Here is an 18,686-nt window from a genome sequence, read left to right as displayed (position 1 = left end):
ATAAACAATTGATATTTTTCTCCAAATTTTATGGGCACGATTCCTGCTCACTTTTTGTTAGTTATACTAAGAAGAAATTGCTGCAAAATGGGATAGATTTTTGGGAGAACCAACACAATATTTGGTGATTAAGCACTTGTTATTTGGCGACATTGACGATTTAATACTTGTTGTTTGGGGAAAATTAACATTTGTAATTTGGCGGACTAGCTCTTTTCTTGCTCTTTTACTTCAAAATTATTTTCAGGCCACTAACACATTCAGTCTGCATTATACAAATACAAGGCCACAAAAGGCAAAATGCCCAATGAGGGGGGGATGAGAAAAATATGCCAATATTAAATATGGATGTCATATATTTCTAAAATACAGCAACCTAATTAAAAATGCAATTATAAAAACTATATACACATGATAAAATATTATACAAGTCATCAATAGGTGATTATATTGCATGTCCCATGTTGTTTTTAACTTAGCTAAGTACTTTGGTAAATTTCAATTGGCTGTTAGCCTGTAACATTTATTCAATAATGAAGTAATCAAGTTAAACTATGACTATTGCACTGTTGTTCCGGTGAGTACGGATTTTAAGCTAATGATAAATTTCTCATTGAGTTATTGTAGCGGCTGCTTGATGATCAATGATGTTTTCAATCACTATGTGTCTTTGGTTATTACAGTGCTGTCTTGATGCCGTTTCACCTGTCTCTATGACTGATTTGGTCATCTGTCGATGTGATGCTGAGATGTTCGAAAAATTCCTTGACTTCAGTTGTTCTAAACCTTAGTGACTTCTGATCTGATACTTAGACTTTCATAGGTCATAGACTGGCAAAAAAAGAAAATTTAAATTCCAATCTATACTTGGCTTTTGTAATCCAGCAGCTATCCTGGCTGTTTATTTTCATTAGTTTGGCCAGTTTTTATTGTCTATCATAATATCATAGCAAAATGGCACAATGTGAAATGATATGTTGATATACAAAGGTTTTTCTTTTTTAAACAGCTCACAGATGCGAAGATATTTTGGAAAAAGAGAAAATTCAACTGCCCCTGCGGGGGATTAAACCCATGTCATTTCACTTTCCGGGCGAACACCCTAGCCCAGTGATTCCTAACATGGGCATTGATTCCCTCTTGGGGGCAATAGAATGTTCCAGGGGGTGGTAGAAGCTACGGGTTTTAACATAGGATCCTATGGGTTAGATTGCATTAGGGGGCAATGAGGGAAAAACAAATTTCTGAAGAAGGGGGCAATGGGAAAAAAATGGTCTGGAAACTATGCCACCACTAGACTACACAGGCAACGAATATCTCAATCTGTCCTTGGAGCTCGAGCGCACTGAATGGGACCATACATGGATCGTCGGACCTAACTCGGGCCAAAGCTTCAATTGCTGACAATGCCACCAGATGGTGACTTATCCGAGAATGATGCAGGGGTGAGAAGTGACAAAGTCCATTTCTGAGCAGTTTTGGAGCAGCAAAATTCAAGATTCGGAGCAGATATTTATAAATTGGAGCAGCGAAATTAACAAGAATATTTTCATTAACCCTCACCTTTTCAAAATAAAACAATTGCACCGTCTTTTGTTATCAAACATCTTTTCATCAGCTTATTTTTTGTTTTTCATGTTTCAGGCTTTTGATACCTTGTTTGAAAGAGCGGCTGTCATAACATTTTTCACACCAGTCTATTTAAGATGATTTTTGCTTACTGAGGGCACTATTTACTGTCTGCAACCAGCATTTCAAATGGGCTAAAAATTTTCTATAAGTTTTCAATTTTTTTATACTCGGAAAGAAATTGTTGCAAAATGGTAGAGAATTACGGAAGAATCCACACAATGTTTGGTAATTTGGCACTCATTATTTGACAAGATTACCAATTTCACACTCATTATTTGGCAACATTGTCGATTTAATGCTCGTTATTCGGCAAAGTTTCTAAATTAGCATTTGTAATTTGGCAAACATGCTCTTTTTACTCCCGGAATGAAAAATTTTTCACGAAACATCTGGACTTGACACAATGATGATCGACTACAGTAATTACTGAAGCTTCCAGTCGAGACTTTCTTTTTTTGGAAACTGAAACTGACTCACATTTGTGCTTTAAAGCTAAAAGACTATTGCAAACCATCTTCAGTTGCACGATCACAGATATTATCAGGGTTGCGTGATGAAAAGCCAGATGAGGGGCCAATAGTTTAAGTACAGTGGAATAAAACACGCTCTTCTCGGAAAGAATCGTTTCGCGGCAAGAAGGAACAAACATTTTTTGCCGTCCTTTCCGAAATTCCGGGCATACTGAAGCAAAATTCGCTATTTGGTGCAGAAATATGAAAATACACTATGGGAGCAGGATGGCACAAGATGTTAATTTTGGCGCAGTGTGACGCAAAGTTCCCACCCCTGATGATGTCACTCTTCGCTATACATACAAGGGTTTTAAACAGCTGGCCGATGCAAAGATATATTTTGGAAAGAGAAAATTCAACTGCCTCTACTGGGAATTGAAAATATATCTTCACATCAGCCAGCTGTTAAAAACCTTTGTATGGAGAGAGGCAGAATAGCACTTGTGTCGCTTACAGAAAATCAAGGAAATTGCTAGAGCTGATGCACAAAGTAAAATTTTTTTCAAGATTTAGTTAAGAACATTTTTTCAAGAGACTAGCTGTTACCTACAAAGGGTTTTTAACAGCTGGCTAATGCGAAGATATATTTTTGAAAAAGAGAAAATTCAGCTGCTCCTGTGGGGAATAGAACCCATGTCCTTTCACTTTCTGGGTGAACGCTCTAGACTACAACGAATATCTCAATCTTTCCTTGGAGCTCATGTGCACTGAACAGGGCTGTACATGGACAGTCGAACCTAACTCAGGCCAAAGCTTATGTAACGGATCAGGATGACATCTTTCTCCATTACTGTTAATTTGTTATGTGGAAAATAGTCATGTTTAGGTCTCAGGGACCGCTCAGCTACCGGAAACCATCCAGAAGTTCCGCTGGCATACCGTCACAAGCCAGAAAGTCAGCTTAGTCCTACGGCCGTAGGGTGGGGTCTTGCGGTCATTTGACGAGGACGGAACCAAGGTTGGGCGGCTGATGTCCCACCAAAATTTATTTCACATGTAACATACGTTTAATTATTTAGTTTGGGGATTCTCCCGGGGGAGATATCACATTGTCTTGTTATATTGTTATTGTATTTTTACTTACGTGTTTCGGCGGTTGGCTGCAGACTTCCACCGGAATAATTATTTCATTTTTGTGTTTTTCAGTGTTTGATGCGAGAGGCGTGATCGGAGAGCCTGGCCAGCTCGCCCGATTATGTTTAGCATTGCCACTGAGAATTTTGAAATATTTTTTGACTTTGTTTTTTATGCAAATTATTTTTGTGAAATGTTGAATTTTTATCGGAGTGTTGCCGGTCGACGAATGGTCCTAAAGTTAAAGCCGGTTTACGATGTATAAAAGTGTGTCTCTCGATCTCACTAATCGCATTCATTCATTCGTTCATTCAAGTATTCACCTCTTGCTTTGGCTAACTTGAGTAGCTTGTTCTCGGCTTCGGTTGTGAAATTTCAAATTAATGTTACGATCTAAATAACTACCATTCTTGTTCCCGGCGGTTCCGGTGAAGATGTTTTTATGAAAGCTAAATAACCAATTAACGAGTCTTGCAGTTCAACCCGTGACTAGTTGCCCTCTGGCAGACGAAACCTTGCATGGTCTGGTTCATGACTAGAGCCTGGATTATATGCAAATGCATATGTGCATATGCATTTGCATATTTTGGCCTTTTTTAGCATTAATGCATATAAATGCATAAAATCAAAGAATTTCCAGTATAAGTGCATATTTTTGAAGGTTTACTTAAGCTGACTTTTTTTTTCATAATTTTCCAAATAAATATTCATAATATTTTCATAACATCGATTTTTTTTCCCCCGTATGTGAAATTTAGTGAATTAATACATATTTATAAAGTATTTTACGACTACTAACTGTTTTATTGTAAGGCTATTTCTAGAGATGCGTCAAAATGTTAAATTTGTTTTTAGAAAGTGTGTCGAAATTCTTTTATTACTGCTATTTTCGTTATTGAGCAGCTACAACAAACTGAAACCTAAAAAAATGCCTGAATAAAAAATATGTAGAAGTTATTTGCATATGCTGTATACATATATATGAGGGGATATTTTTTGGTAAAAATGAAATACATATGCACTAATAGAAAACATGTATTTTAAAAACACATTCGATTTTTTTTGCATGGTGTATTTTGTAATTGATATTTTCTCTTTTTTAATGCATATTTTCTCTTTTTTAATGCATATTTTCTCTTTTTTTATACATATTTCGGAATTTTTGACTTTTTCAAGATTTCTAATGCATATTCTGGGGTGTTTAATGCATATTTTGGAATTTTCAGTGCACATTTTGTATTTTAAGTGCTTATTTTTGCATTTATAAGTGCATATTTTTGTATTTTTAAGTGCATATTTTTACATTTTTAAGTGCATATTTTTACATTTTTAAGTGCATATTTTTACATTTTTAAGTGCATATTTGCATATTTTTAGAGCATATTTTGCCACTTTTTTAGTGCATATAATCCGAGCTCTATTCATGACGAAACTTCTGGTCTAACGCTATAGAAACGTCCAGTACCTCTATCTTCGACGTTCAAATGGCTGGGCTCCGATGGACTGTCATCGATGAGTGCTGGGAGGTCTACCTGGAAACTGGTTGCTGATGACTTGTTCTGAAACTTGGGACACTGTGCTTTGGTTGTTTCCAAGGACGTGAACGGATCTACATCGCTATCGTATCTAGTGCATTTGCGTCTCTTGGTCTGCGAGAAGAAAGGTGATGTCCGGCTAAATGGACATGGACTTCTGCGGTGAGATCCACGCTTTTTTATAATTAAAATTGATGTTCGAATAATTGACTTTAACGCAAAAAAAATTGTTTTAATGAACGAAGTCTAACCTAATGTAAAATAACCGTAAGTGATACAAAACAACTTGTTTGTTTGTTTCCTGCTTGTTGTCTGCTTTTAACTGGATAATTTGAACCGGGCACATAACCCCATTAAGGGATGTTACAGTTACAATTTCTGACAATGGCACCAGATGGCGACTTATCCGAGGATGATGTCGCTCTTTGTTATCCGTACAAAGGTTTTTAGTTTTTAACAGCTGGCTGATGCGAGGATATATTTTCGATTCCCTGCTGGAGCAGTTGAATTTTCTCTTTCCAAAATATATCTTTGCATCAGCCAGCTGTTAAAAACCCTCGTCACTTTTTGCTATCCATACCAGGGTTTTTAACAGCTGGCTGATACAAAGATATATTTTAGAAAGAGAGAAAATTCAACTGCCCCTACCAGGAATCGAAAATATATCTTAGCATCAGCCAGCTGTTAAAAACTAAAAACCTTTGTACGGATAATGGAGAGTGACATCATCCTCGGATAAGTCACCATCTGGTGGCATTGTCAGCAATTGTGAGCTTTGGCCTGAGTTAGGTCCGACCAGCCATGTATGGTCCCATTCAGTGCACACGTGCTCCAAGGAAAGATTGAGATATTCGTTGCCCTGTAGTCTAGTGGTCCAGGGCATACAACCGGAATGTAAAAGGACATGGGTTCGATTCCTGGCAGGGGCAGTTGAATTTTCTCTCTTTCGAAAATATATCTTCACATAAGACAGATGTCAAAAACCTTTGTATGGATAGAGGAGAGTGACATAATCCTCGAATGTCTATATGTCTGTTAACAGCACTGAGCTATGCAAAGTGAAAATGCTTCCTTGCATAAATCACGAGATACACCATAAGTGAATAAGGTATATTGCCATTCTAAGAAGAAAAGAAACAGGTCCCTGTAAGTAAAATGAAAATTAAAGGGAAACATTGATTATCAGCTTTTGAGATGCTCCCAATGAAATGTTTGATGTTCAGCATTAGTGATTTCAGACTTTTTGAGATTCTCATAAGTTACTATCTTTTTGAATGCTTTTTTAAACTATTTCTTAGTGACATCACATTTTCTTCTGAGAAAAAATAAAAAAATTACACTTATTTCCACAATAATTTTCTTCAATTCCAGACTTTCTCTTCTTTAACAACACAAAGAATTTTTGCAAAGAAAAATCAAATGACATCTTAAAAGAATGTGATAGCATAATTTTGTCAATTTGACAGTAATTTTCACTATGTCAAAGACAATTTGACTACTTCGTATTTGCAACACCATTGTGTCATCTGATGACCTTATACCAAAGCTAAAGCTTCTTGTTATTATAAATGCATTAAAACTTTTTTCTTTGCAACGAGATATTAGGCACTGTCATGGCATGTGCTGTGCAGAAATTATTTTGACAAAGTCGTCTCCATTTCCATCAGGGTTGATAAAAATCATAATTTAAAAAATCAATTTTTTTACACATCGCTCATGTCCAGGGGTGGGAAGTGACCAAGTCCATTTCGGAGCAGCTTTGGAGCAGCAAAATTCAGGATTTGGAGCAGTTTTGGAGCAGAAAATTCAGTATTTGGAGCAGTTTTGGAGCAGAAAATTCAGGATTTGGAGCAATTTTGGAGCAGCAAAATATGGGATTCGGAGCAGATATTTATAAATTGGAGCAGTGAACTTAACAAGAATATTTTCGTTAACCCTCAACCCTTTTCGAAATAAAACTGCAATGTCTTTTGTTATCAAACATCTTTTCGTCAGCTTGATTTTTGTTTTTGGTGTTTTAGGCTTTTGACACCTTTTTTGAAAGAGCGGCTGTCATAAAATTTTTTGCACCCGTCTATTTATGATGATTTTTGCTTACTGAGGGCACTATTTGCTGCCTTGAACAGCAGCACTTCAAATGAGGAAAAAAAATTTTATAAGTTTTAAATTTTTTTATACTTGGAAAGAAATTGTTGCAAATTGGGAGAGAATTTCGGAAGAATCAACCCGATGTTTGGCGATTCAGCACTCATTATCTGGCGAGATTGGCGATCTGATACTCGCTATTTGGCGAGATTGGCGATTTAACGCTCGTTATTCGGCAAAGTTTCTAAACTAACATTCGTAATTCGGCGAACATGCGCTTTTTACTCCCGGAAAGAAAATTTTTTTCACGAAACATCGGGATTTAACACAATGACAATCGACTACAGTAATTTCTGCTGCTTCCAGTGACGACTTTTTTTTTAAACGGAAACACTCGAATTTGCACTTTAAAGCTGAAAGGCATTGCAAACCATCTTCAGTTCCACGATCACGGACAATATCGGGGTTTCGCGATGGAAAGCCCGATCAGGGGCCGATAGTTTAAGGCGATAGTTTTAGTGGAATAAAACACGCTGTTCTCGTAAAGAACCGTTTCGTGGCTAGCAGGAAGAAAATTTTTTGGCGTCATTTCCGAAATTCCGGGCATACTGAAGCAAAATTCGCTATTTCGCGCAGAAAAATGCGAAAATACGCTATTGGAGCAGGATGGCGCAAGATATTAGTTTTGGCGCAGTGTGGCGCAATTGGCGCAGAGTTCCCACCCCTGCATGCCACAGTTGAATGTCAGTTTTTTCACAGCAAGACAAGTTTTAGAAATTATAACATGCTTCAAAAGCTTGTACACATCATTGAGTTGATGAATTTCAACAACAACAGTCTGCTTCCCATTTCAGAACTCTCTTGTGCTTTGCGTAGCAAGCTCAATAAGACAATGATCTAGATGAGAACAGATTCTGGTCAGATTTAGGGACATATCAAGCATTTTTCAATTGACCTGGTTTTCACTTCCCACATACCAGAATTTCCACATCAATCGTACCATATCCTTCAGCATACATGAAAGTTCCATCACCTAGACAAAGTTATTTTGGCTCATCAAAAGAAGCGTACGATGAGAAGAAGTCTGAACGAGTTGATATGTGATGAGAAGCCCCAAAATCAATCATCCAACAGTCCTTGTTGACATTTGTGACAGACATGAATGCTTGTCCCTGAGAACTCTGGTCAGAAGTTTCATTTTCTCTACTTGAACGACAGTTCAAGTTTCCACTTCTTTATGTGGAACTGACTCCCAAGCATTCTGGAACTCTAAATACTCATTCGGAAGGGTATTGTGTATCCCAGAGGCCGGCAAACCAGAGGCTCGCGAGCCGCATGTGGCTCTTTGGCCCCTTGAGTGTGGCTCTTCCCCCAAAATACCATGTGCGGGAGCACAAAAGTTCCAGATTTTTTGCAAAATCATGTTCAGACATACATTTTGTTCTCGCTCCCTCCCCTCCCAAGTAAATCATCTTTTTCATGGTTTTTTGCCGAAAAAACAGAGTGAAAGCCTGACGCTGATGTCACGTTACACTTCCACGACCAATCAAAACTGGCTTTCAGGCCAAAACTGGGAATTTCGGGAAAAAGTTGTCCTCTGGTACTCGGGTAGATACTCAAAAGACGAGTCTCCTCTCAGAACATGGGGGGGACATGCAATGTTTTCCAAAGTAAGGAACGTCAACCTCTACCCTGTCAGATCGTAGAAGACGATGCTCCTGGGCCACCACCTCTCATGACAGCCTCCCGAGGCCTCCTCTCTCCAGCCAACGTCGGTCAACACTGCTAGAAGCGATCCACCAGGGGCCACACATCTGAAGATGACACTCCTGGACTATCATCTCTCATGACGACTCTCCCGTGGCCACCTCTCTCTATCTGTATCAAAAATCAGTCATCGCTGCTGAAGCAATCCACCAGGGGCGACCATCCGAAGACGATGCTCCTGGGGATTCTGCCCCACAAGATTGAGTGCCTTGGGCTTTCATCGACGATGTCCTCTGGCTAACATCTCGTCGGACGAGATTACAGTGAATCCGTCTTCCGCACATTTCCCATAGAAGGGAGCTAGATACCCGTAAGACAACAAATACAAATACAACGCCACAACAGGCAAAATGCCCAACGAGGTGGCTGATAAAAAGATGCCCATAAAATAAGTAAAATAATAACTTAATGAACTGTTTAAGTTAATTTTAGGTAGCGTTGTGGAGTGAAAGAAGATGTAGTGTCAAGAATTGAAAAAGGTATGTTGCATAGATGGAGATAGACTTGGAAGTCTGGGGGGGGGGGGGCACGGTCATTATGGTTTCATCTACATATTTAGTATTGTTCAAACTTCAAAATCATCAATACCAATAATACCAATATAAACCATTATTTTTTTTTATCTTATCTGATTTATCGCATTGCATTGCCCTAAAAATAAAATTTCATCGCTGTAAGTATAAAAATGAGAGATATATGAGTGAAAATGTGTTTGGGGACACTCCCAACATTGAGAAACTGAATTTGAAGGTTGATTGCAGAGGAGAAAACACACACACTAAAGAAGTTTCGAACGATAAATACTCCATATGCTACGTGAGTGTTTAGATTTAGTACTGTTAAAAAATAAAGTTTTTATTTTATGGAGGTGAAAAATAAACTTTTTTTATTACTCTTCATTTTAGTGACTTTATATCCGTGATTGAACGAATATTAATACCATAATTATTTCAAATGATGTGCCACAAAGCAATTGTTTGTGAAAGCAATTTTGTCAATTTAGAAAAAATATAAGAATTTTCCGTCGATCGTTGCACTATTTTATATTATAATTTTGTTTCATTTTGCAATTCCCCAATTTTTAATAATGCTAAAAAAAATACGGATGAAAACGAAATGCAGTGGTTTTAGCAGAGACGACTCCACCAATAGCCAACACCCTAAACTTGGCTTCACACTAGGATGATTTACGCTATTGGGAGAACCATTATTTATTGATCATTATCTCCATAAATATTAACATCAATCTAATTGTATGGTATTAATTTGTGAATTCTTTGCACATTATTATATTTACCATTTCAGCTCATGAATATTGTCTAAGGAATGAAATGAATTTCTGAAACAGTGAAAAATTGCAAAATTTTGTTGTTTGTTTACTCTAATACTTAAAAAACAAAAAATGTTTGAAAAATTGGATGGATGACTTATCTATCGTATCACCGTATACTTATAATTGCAATAATTATTTACAATAATTGCCCATTTCAGTAAAGTTATGAGCTTCGTATTTAAACATTTTCACATAATTTTTTATGAGACATTTTTCAATGAGTTTCAAATTTATATCTAGTATATGGCCCCTAAAAGTGGTCATTTTCATATAATCGCTCATATCTTGCGAAATAGAGGTCAGATTGGAATGAAAATTGATTCTGTTGTGTTTTCGACTATACTGATTTGAATGAAGTAAAAATTAATGTATGCTTCTATTCATAAATTTTTGAAATGTGTAGTAATAATTCATAACTCATATTTGAAAAAAAGCCAAATTCAAAATGAGTAACAAAATTATGTTTGGCCCGTTAGAATCTATCATTTAAAATAAAAAGTAATGAGATACCTATATTACTTCAGCAATTATGCTCAAAAACAAGATGTTTCTGTATATAGAAACGTCCTCTCCACTCGTCAATACAAGATTCATCGAAAGACTGGTTAGGAAGAAAATTCATCACTGCCCCCACGGGGACTCGAACCCCGGTCTCTCGCTTGCCGGACGAGTGCTCTACCATCTAAGCTATGGAAGCAGATAGAATATTTCAACCTTGGAGCGTATATATATCTGCTTCCATAGCTTAGATGGTAGAGCACTCGTCCGGCAAGCGAGAGACCAGGGTTCGAGTCCCCATGGGGGCAGTGATGAATTTTCTTCCTTATAATCTTCATCTCCACAAATAACCAGTCTTTCGATGAATCTTATAAGATGTTTCTGTTTAACATTACCACACTCATTTTTCAATAATTTATATTTCACTAACTGTTCGTTCAAAATTGATGAAATTTGGTGTTTCGGCATTTCTTGAGATACTGAACCCAAATATGGAAGAAAAAAATGGGGTTACCATTGAATTTTCAAAATTTTTATCTATTTTTAACATCTAGATGACCCCTTAAGAAAAAATGAACTTAATACACTTATGGAAACTCTGAAACAAAGAAAAATGCTACCTTACTTTTTTTTTACAATAGAACCCAAGATATCGCCATCATTCGGTTAAAAGTTACACGTACTGTACCCACCTATATAGTTTGAAAAATTTGGCTCTCAAAACAAATTTCAATCATTGTACTGTTGATATTTGGCTCTGTTGACTAATGAGTTTGCCGACCACTAGTGTATCCTATTCGGCAACAATGAAACAGGAAGTCTTACATTTTCTTCTTTGATCTGTTCTTGTAAATCTTACCAAATTTGTCATAGTTTTGACACATGGGAGGTGATACTGTCAGCTGGATCCTTGGTGTAGTTGAATAACTGTGAAGACAACAAGTCCAAGCATCTGTCATTTTTCTGTTCATATACAGTATGCAATGCATTCCACATATCTCTGCCAGATTTGCAGGTTAGAATATGCTACTTTGACTCGCCGTGAACACTTGATCCGATTATATATTGTGCATTAGCATCAGCCTCCTCAAAAGCTTTAACACTAGGGGCAAACTTTGTTCAAGCTTGGTTGCTTTTTCATCCAATGAAGCGGGATAGGTGACTTCTCCCGAAACGACAGGCATCACTTTTTAGATAGTCAGCTGTAGTTCTACATTGAATTTCCAGCTTGTCCAGTTCTGTATACCCTCCAACTTATCGATGGAATAAAGCTTCTCCATTTTCCCACTTGAATTGGAAACTTGAGCTCGAAAAGTAAACAGATACTAAACTTCATTTCAAAAGTCAAAATTGCACAACAGTAGACACAACCATTAAACAAACTTGCTGCAAAGTTTAGGGTCACTGGGCACCATAACCTGTTCAGATTATTAAAGTATGAGTAAGTTTAATGGACAACACAAAGCATGTCATCCGATCCAAACGAACACAAAACAATGAATGTAAACAAAACATGTGTTGCCACATATACAGCACTAAACTATATCAAGGTTAAATGGTTAGCAGGTAATTTTCTAATATTCGATATGGCTGTGTTGGAGAGATGGCTGTGTATAAGAGGGCAGTTGTCCTGGGCTCCTCTCAGCAGAGATGGACTTCAGGCTCTCACCGTTCTCGGTACGTCTAATTTTGTCACACCTATGAGATACTCTTATGTTTCATTACTTAATTTTTCTTCCTGAAAAATCATGCCCTCTCCCCCTTAGCTTTCAATTTTGAAAATGAAAGCCATTGCTTTACTGTTTGTTCTTCTAAATATGGTGTTGAATATTGTTTCATGCACACGCTCATAACATGAGATGTAAAAATTTTAAACACTGAATTTGTTGGACTAAATTGTGACAATTTGTAACTGTAATTGATTTCATTTAACAAGCTCATAATGTTTATCAAGTTAACTGAGTTGCAGAATTACATTCAAAAGCCACGGTACAATCATGGACGCCCACATTCAGGGCAGGGCCCCTAAACTGGGATCTTTAGTGGGCCCCAAGCCAGACTTTTTCCTGGGCTATAGTAAATTTCTAATATGAAAAAAAATTATGATTGTTCCGGGCCCTCTCAGCCCCAAAACATGTGGGATTGCCATAGATATGCAAGGCCGTCTTAAGAGCACAGTGGGCCATCTGACCACATGATTTTTCTCAGGCCCTCTACCAGGCTGTGATCAGATGGGTCCAAGCGTTAAGATATTTCTGTATGTGGATGCAACATGTTAATCGTCAAAGAATTCCAAGTTGGAAGTGGAAAACAATATCTCATCTCAAAATTGTTAGTGCTATTTTATCCATTTAAATGGACTAAATAAAATGAACACACATGCTGTGCAACTTTGATCAAAGCAAAAAGCATTTTTATATAATTTTGGGTTTCATGATCATGTAAAAATAAAAAAAATACATACATACACACTCACACGAGGAAAAAAAATTGGTTTGCTTTTTGTTGATTTCTCTTTAGGGTTTACCATTGCTATCCAGTTTCAAAAATGCCAAGCTGTATGTTTGGTGTATGTTCTGTGAATTTAGCTGGATTTGGAAGTGACGTCAAAAATTTTTACAGCGTTATAACTCATTAGTTCTGGGTCAAATCGAAAAACTGAAAACAGTTTAACAATATTAGTTTCTCACAAAAATTATGTGTAATTATTGGGCAGTCGATAGTTACCACCCTGTATAAGTCAATGTGCTAGTTATAACGACCCCTCTCATTCTGTTGAAAACAGACGTTATATGCAGTGTTCATTATATCAAAAGGAAAACAATATTCGTTATATGGAAATATTTAGGAATTATCCTTGTGTGAGTCATTTTCATGGGATGATTGCTATAACCTGGAGTCATTATAACAAATATCAATTGTATATATGTATTGAAAAAAGAAAAAAACCTTCTAGTCTCTTCTTCTTCTTTCGCCAATAATTCTGCTTGGTGTTGTTTCTGTAAAAAACAAAAAAATTGTTGTATAATCATGCATTACTGTTTTAAACCAACTTGTTTTCAAACTAATAATGAATTGCAAAACTAATGAATTACAGGTAAGGGCATGTGCCCCAACCCTAGACAATTAAAAATGAAAAAGTTTTTGAAATGAAAATTAAAAATATTTACAATGCTGATTTGATAAATTCTCATTGATTTTAAATTTGCCATTTTCAAGGTTGAAAAATCAAAATATTTCCCTGGACAGCCCCTTCCTTGGATGCACATTTTTACACTCACTAAGGGGGAATCCTGCTTACACCCCTGACTGAAAGAAAATATTTTACATATGAATATAGACAATGGGTTATTTTATTGAACACACATACAATCCAATCCTACAACTCAATGAAGGAGAGCTGAAAAGAACAAATATCACTTTCTTTTACTTTACGTATTTTACTATTTTGGATACAGACATGCCAACATTGGCTTAAAACTTGTCAGTGGTGATGAATGTTCAGCTTTGCCATTGGGGGGGGGGGGTAACCGCCTATATAGGACAAATAATCATAGTACAATAAAAAAAAAACACTAAAAAATTTGTAAAACACGGCAAGAAAACTCAAAGACCTGGTTTTTTTAAAAGTGATTTCCATAGTATTGAGAGTGTCTCCCGTAGCTCCGTAGTTTACTGCGGCCCTCTGTAGAAACTACAGACAATCTGTAACAGTTGGCAACTCTGTATATACCTAACTAAATTAAAAAATACACTATTGACAAAACAAAACATTAGTTGAGCCTTAGAAGATGAGTTTGTTGAGTTTCAGAGAATTTTCTGTATTATGTTCTACAGGTCTATTTTCCTCCTTGCTCCAATAGAGATAAGGAGCTTATCAAGCATTAAATCCACACACAAAAAATAACATGTCCCGATTTTGCTCATCCTCACTGAGCCAAAACAGCTGAAGCTAAAAAATATGAATTTTGGTTAGTAGTAGTGAATCGAACCCATGTTCTTTTACTTCCCGGGTGAACGCTCTAAACCACCAGACAACAGGGGCAAAGAACATCTCAATCTTTCCTTGGGTCACGTGTGCACTGAATGGGACCATACATGGACGGTCGAACCTAACTCAGGCCAAAGCTTACAATTTCTGACAATGGCACCAGATGGCGACTTATCCGAGGATGATGTCGCTCTCCGTTATCTGTACAAAGGTTTTTAGTTTTTAACAGCTAGCTGATGCGAAGATATATTTTTGATTCCCTGCTGGAGCAGTTGAATTTTCTCTTTCCAAAATATATCTTTGCATCAGCCAGCTGTTAAAAACACCCGTCACTTTTTGCTATCCATACCAGGGTTTTTAACAGCTGGCTGATACAAAGATATATTTTGGAAAGAGAAAATTCAACTGCCCCTACCGGGAATCAAAAATATATCTTCGCATCAGCCAGCTGTTAAAAACTAAAAACCTTTGTACGGATAACGGAGAGCGACATCATCCTCGGATAAGTCGCCATCTGGTGCCATTGTCAGAAATTGTAAGCTTTGGCCTGAGTTAGGTTCAACCGTCCATGTACGGCCCTGTTCAGTGCATATGAGCTCCAAGGAAAGATTGAGATATTCATTGTAGTCTAGAGCAGTGGTTCTCAACCGGGGGTCATGGAGAAAAATATTGCAAAAGGAGAGCCATGGCTGCTGAAGAGGGGGCCATGAAGAAATTTATTAAAAGAGTGACCAAAAAAATTTAATTTCAAACAAAATGCATAGAATATTTTTTTCATAATTTTTCACCTATTTACGTAACATTAACATAAAAATTTGATTGATTTTTGATTCGCTGGCAGGATATTTCAATGCGGAGCATAAGGATTTGAGTAGATTAAAAAGATGAAATTTAGCACTTGAAATATCAAAAATTTTAAGAGTTTCATGAAAACAAGCACAATGATTCTTTTGAGTGTGTGTAACCAATTTCTCATAAGTAGGGCTCTGATTTTTACCTAAAGATGAAACGTCGTTGCTGATAAGTTATTACCTACTACGTTTCTTCTTTAGGTCATAAAAATCAGAGCCCTTGTAATAAGCCTGTGTTATCAATAATTATAAGGTTTCGAGATGAATGTATATATGCATACAGTGTCACTTTATTGACAGTGATTGAAAGTAACATTTATTTGAAGACAACCAACCAAAAAACGTTAAATGCGGATAAAACGGTGTTGTTGGCACCAGAAGGGACGGGGCAATACCTTTGTAATTGGGTTTTCGAGCACACTGTGTCTGTAAAAAAATTTAACATTTTTATTTTAATAACTATACACCCCCTTGCAACATGAATGACATATCTGAGTACTATGCGTTATTTCGATAATTAATCCTATTCGATAAGTATTCCTGCAGGTTGAATGTGGTTTGCCAGTAAAATATCATACGTCTTGTTACCTATGCACCCTGTACATTACATATATGTATGTGAAATATTGTGCTGAGTTTAACACAACTCGCACGTTGTTTCGTTTGCCTGTGGAAGAGAGGTCACATTATGAACCAAAAAGCCATTTGGAGACAGCTAGCCATTCAGTGAGACACCAGATTTTCACGATAAATGTAAACCGAAGAGCCAAAAAAACTGGTACAGGCATGCTTATGCAAATAAAGATATATGGAACCAATAAGAGTACGGCGCTGCGATCGGCAAACACAACAAGTGTCTGGCATAGTTGTTAGATCGGTTACTGCTGCTACAATGGCAGGTTATCGAGATTTAAGTGAGTTTGAGCGTGGTGTTATAGTCGGCACACGAGAGATGGGACATAGCATCTCAGAGGTAGCGATGAAATTTGGATTTTCACGTACAACCATTTCACGAGTGTACCGTGAATATCAGAAATCCGGTAAAAAATTAAATCTATGACATCGCTGCGGCCGGAAAAAGATCATGCAAGAACGGGACCAACGACGACTGACGAGAATCATTAAATGTGACAGACGTCCAACCCTTCCGCAAATTGCTGCAGATTTCAATGCTGGGCCATCAACAAGTGTCAGCGTGCGAACCATTCAACGAAACATCATCGATATGGGCTTTCGGAGCCGAAGGCCCACTCATGTACCCTTGATGACAGCACGACACAAAGCTTTACGCCTCGCCTGGGCCCGACAACACCGACATTGGACTGTTGAGGACTGGAAACACGTTGCCTGGTCTGACGAGTCTTGGTTCCAATTGCTTCGAGCTGATGGACGTGTACGGGTATGGAGACAACCTCATGAATCCATGGACCCTACATGTCAACAGGGGACTGTTCAAGCTGGTGGAGGCTCTGTTATGGTATGGGGCGTGTGCAGTTGGCATGATATGGGACCCCTGATACGTCTAGATACGACTCTGACAGGTACGTAAGCATCCTGTCTGATCACCTGCACCGATTCATGTCCATTGTGCATTCCGACGGACTTGGACAATTTCAGCAGGACAATGTGACACCCTACTCGTCCAGAATTACTACAAAGTGGCTCCAGGAACACTCTTCTGACTTTAGACACTTCCACTGGCCACCTAAATCCCCAGACATGAACATTATTGAACATATCTGGGATGCCTTGCAACGTGCTGTTCAAAAGAGATCTCTACCCCCTCTTACTCCTATGGATTTATGGACAGCCCTGCAGGATTCATGGTGTCAATTACCTCCAGCACTACTTCAGACATTAGTCGAGTCCATGCCACGTCGTGTTGCTGCACTTCTGCGTGCTCGCAGGGGCCCTACACGATATTAGGCAGGTGAACCAGTTTTTTTGGCTCTTCAGTGTAAATCTCACCATATCGAAATTATAATCAATAAACAGATAATTTTCTTATTTGAAATCTGATTATTTATAATTTCTGATTTGTTTGAAATTCTGATTCACCAAAATTCTAATTTACCCAAAAAAAACTAATTTTTAGATAATTCAAACTTCATCCTGTACAGTAACTTGATGACATTATGCCGTCTTCAAGCACAATGTTTACACACATTGACTGAATATAATTTATTATATTTTTTTTTACTGCGTTGTATTATGTTCATTTTGCTTTTTCGTTATTTTCATAAATTAAATTCAAACACATATTTATACAGGAATGGGACCACAAGAATGAGAAATGGTTGAAAGGGGGGCCATGGGCAAAAAAAGATTGAGAACCACTGGTCTAGAGCGTTCACCCAGAAAGTGAAAGGACATGGGTTCGATTCCCCACAGGAGCAGCTGAATTTTCTTTTTTTCCAAAATATATCTTCGCACTAGCCAGCTGTTAAAAAACCTTTGTAGGTAACAGCTAGTCTTGAAAAAAATGTTCTTAACTATATCTTGAAAAAATTTTTACTTTGTGAATCGGCTCTAGCAGTTTCCTTGATTTTCTGTAAGCGACACAAATGCTATTCTGCCTTTGGCACAGTGAAATATGCCTGGACCAATTTTTAATTTCTTAGTGTGATTTGAATGTATTCTTTATTTTGCTTGTATAGTTTTTCAAAACTAACCCAACCATGTTAGAGATTATCTGAGAGTTATTGGATTTCTTTTGATCAATCTCTCTAAATTAGGTTATAATCTTTTGCAATTATTTCATAGATTGCAGATTCAATCCGACCAAAAAATTATCATTCCATCATACACCTAGCACCCATAAAATATTACATAAATAGAATTCTATGTAATTGCCAAAAAATGTTGCAGTCACCCTAAGAAGGCTATACTCTTGAGCAACAAAACATCTGTAATTACAATTGAAGTTCATTATAATGAGAGCTTATAATAATAAGATGTCATACCTTTTTCTGTTTATATATATAGTTTTTCTGAAGAAGAGATAATGTGATGATAATAGTCTAATAATCTGCTACATATGAATAGTTTTTTTTATCAAATAAATGTTGGTGAAATTTTATCATTGATAAATGTTTTCTTTAACCAAGGGTAACCAAATAGTAGCAGAGCGTGGTTGCTGATCTCTGTAGTTTGACATCTGTGTGGTTGAACATTAGTTTGGTTGATAATGCATCGTTCGCGATCGACATCTTTGTGGCTGAACATTTTTTCGGCAGAGTGGCTGAATATTTTTTGTGATTGTATCAAAGTGAATGAACATTCACGTGACTAAACTGTGTGTGATAATCAAGGTGTGGTGAATATTGAAAAGCAGCACATTCTCGTTCCTTTGCTGACAGCTACACATTTGGAGTATGAAGATGGAAGCAGCACTTTGCCTGAAAGAAC

The 18,686-nt window shown here is 37.2% G+C and overlaps 1 protein-coding gene and 1 non-coding gene across 4 annotated transcripts in view; both read right to left on the bottom strand.

The window, feature by feature from the left end:
- The window catches only part of jar (Myosin heavy chain 95F jaguar), a 396,549-nt gene that overhangs the window by 78,688 nt on the left and 299,175 nt on the right, over nucleotides 1-18,686 (bottom strand). For all 3 annotated transcript variants that reach the window (XM_089239616.1, XM_089239617.1, XM_089239618.1), the window contains one exon: nucleotides 13,386-13,435. In XM_089239616.1, coding sequence (XP_089095742.1) covers nucleotides 13,386-13,435 — 50 coding nt within the window. The remainder of the gene's footprint in view (nucleotides 1-13,385; nucleotides 13,436-18,686) is intronic.
- Nucleotides 10,564-10,635, bottom strand: TRNAA-GGC (transfer RNA alanine (anticodon GGC)). The gene has a single exon. It is a non-coding gene; the product is annotated as a tRNA-Ala (tRNA).

This window comes from Pholcus phalangioides, unplaced genomic scaffold (assembly GCF_987345545.1).
Source record: "Pholcus phalangioides strain wild (caught in Gottingen) unplaced genomic scaffold, Ppha-v1.0 ptg000011l_1, whole genome shotgun sequence".
NCBI classification, from domain to species: domain Eukaryota; kingdom Metazoa; phylum Arthropoda; class Arachnida; order Araneae; family Pholcidae; genus Pholcus; species Pholcus phalangioides.
This window is presented reverse-complemented; position numbering and strand designations above follow the sequence as displayed.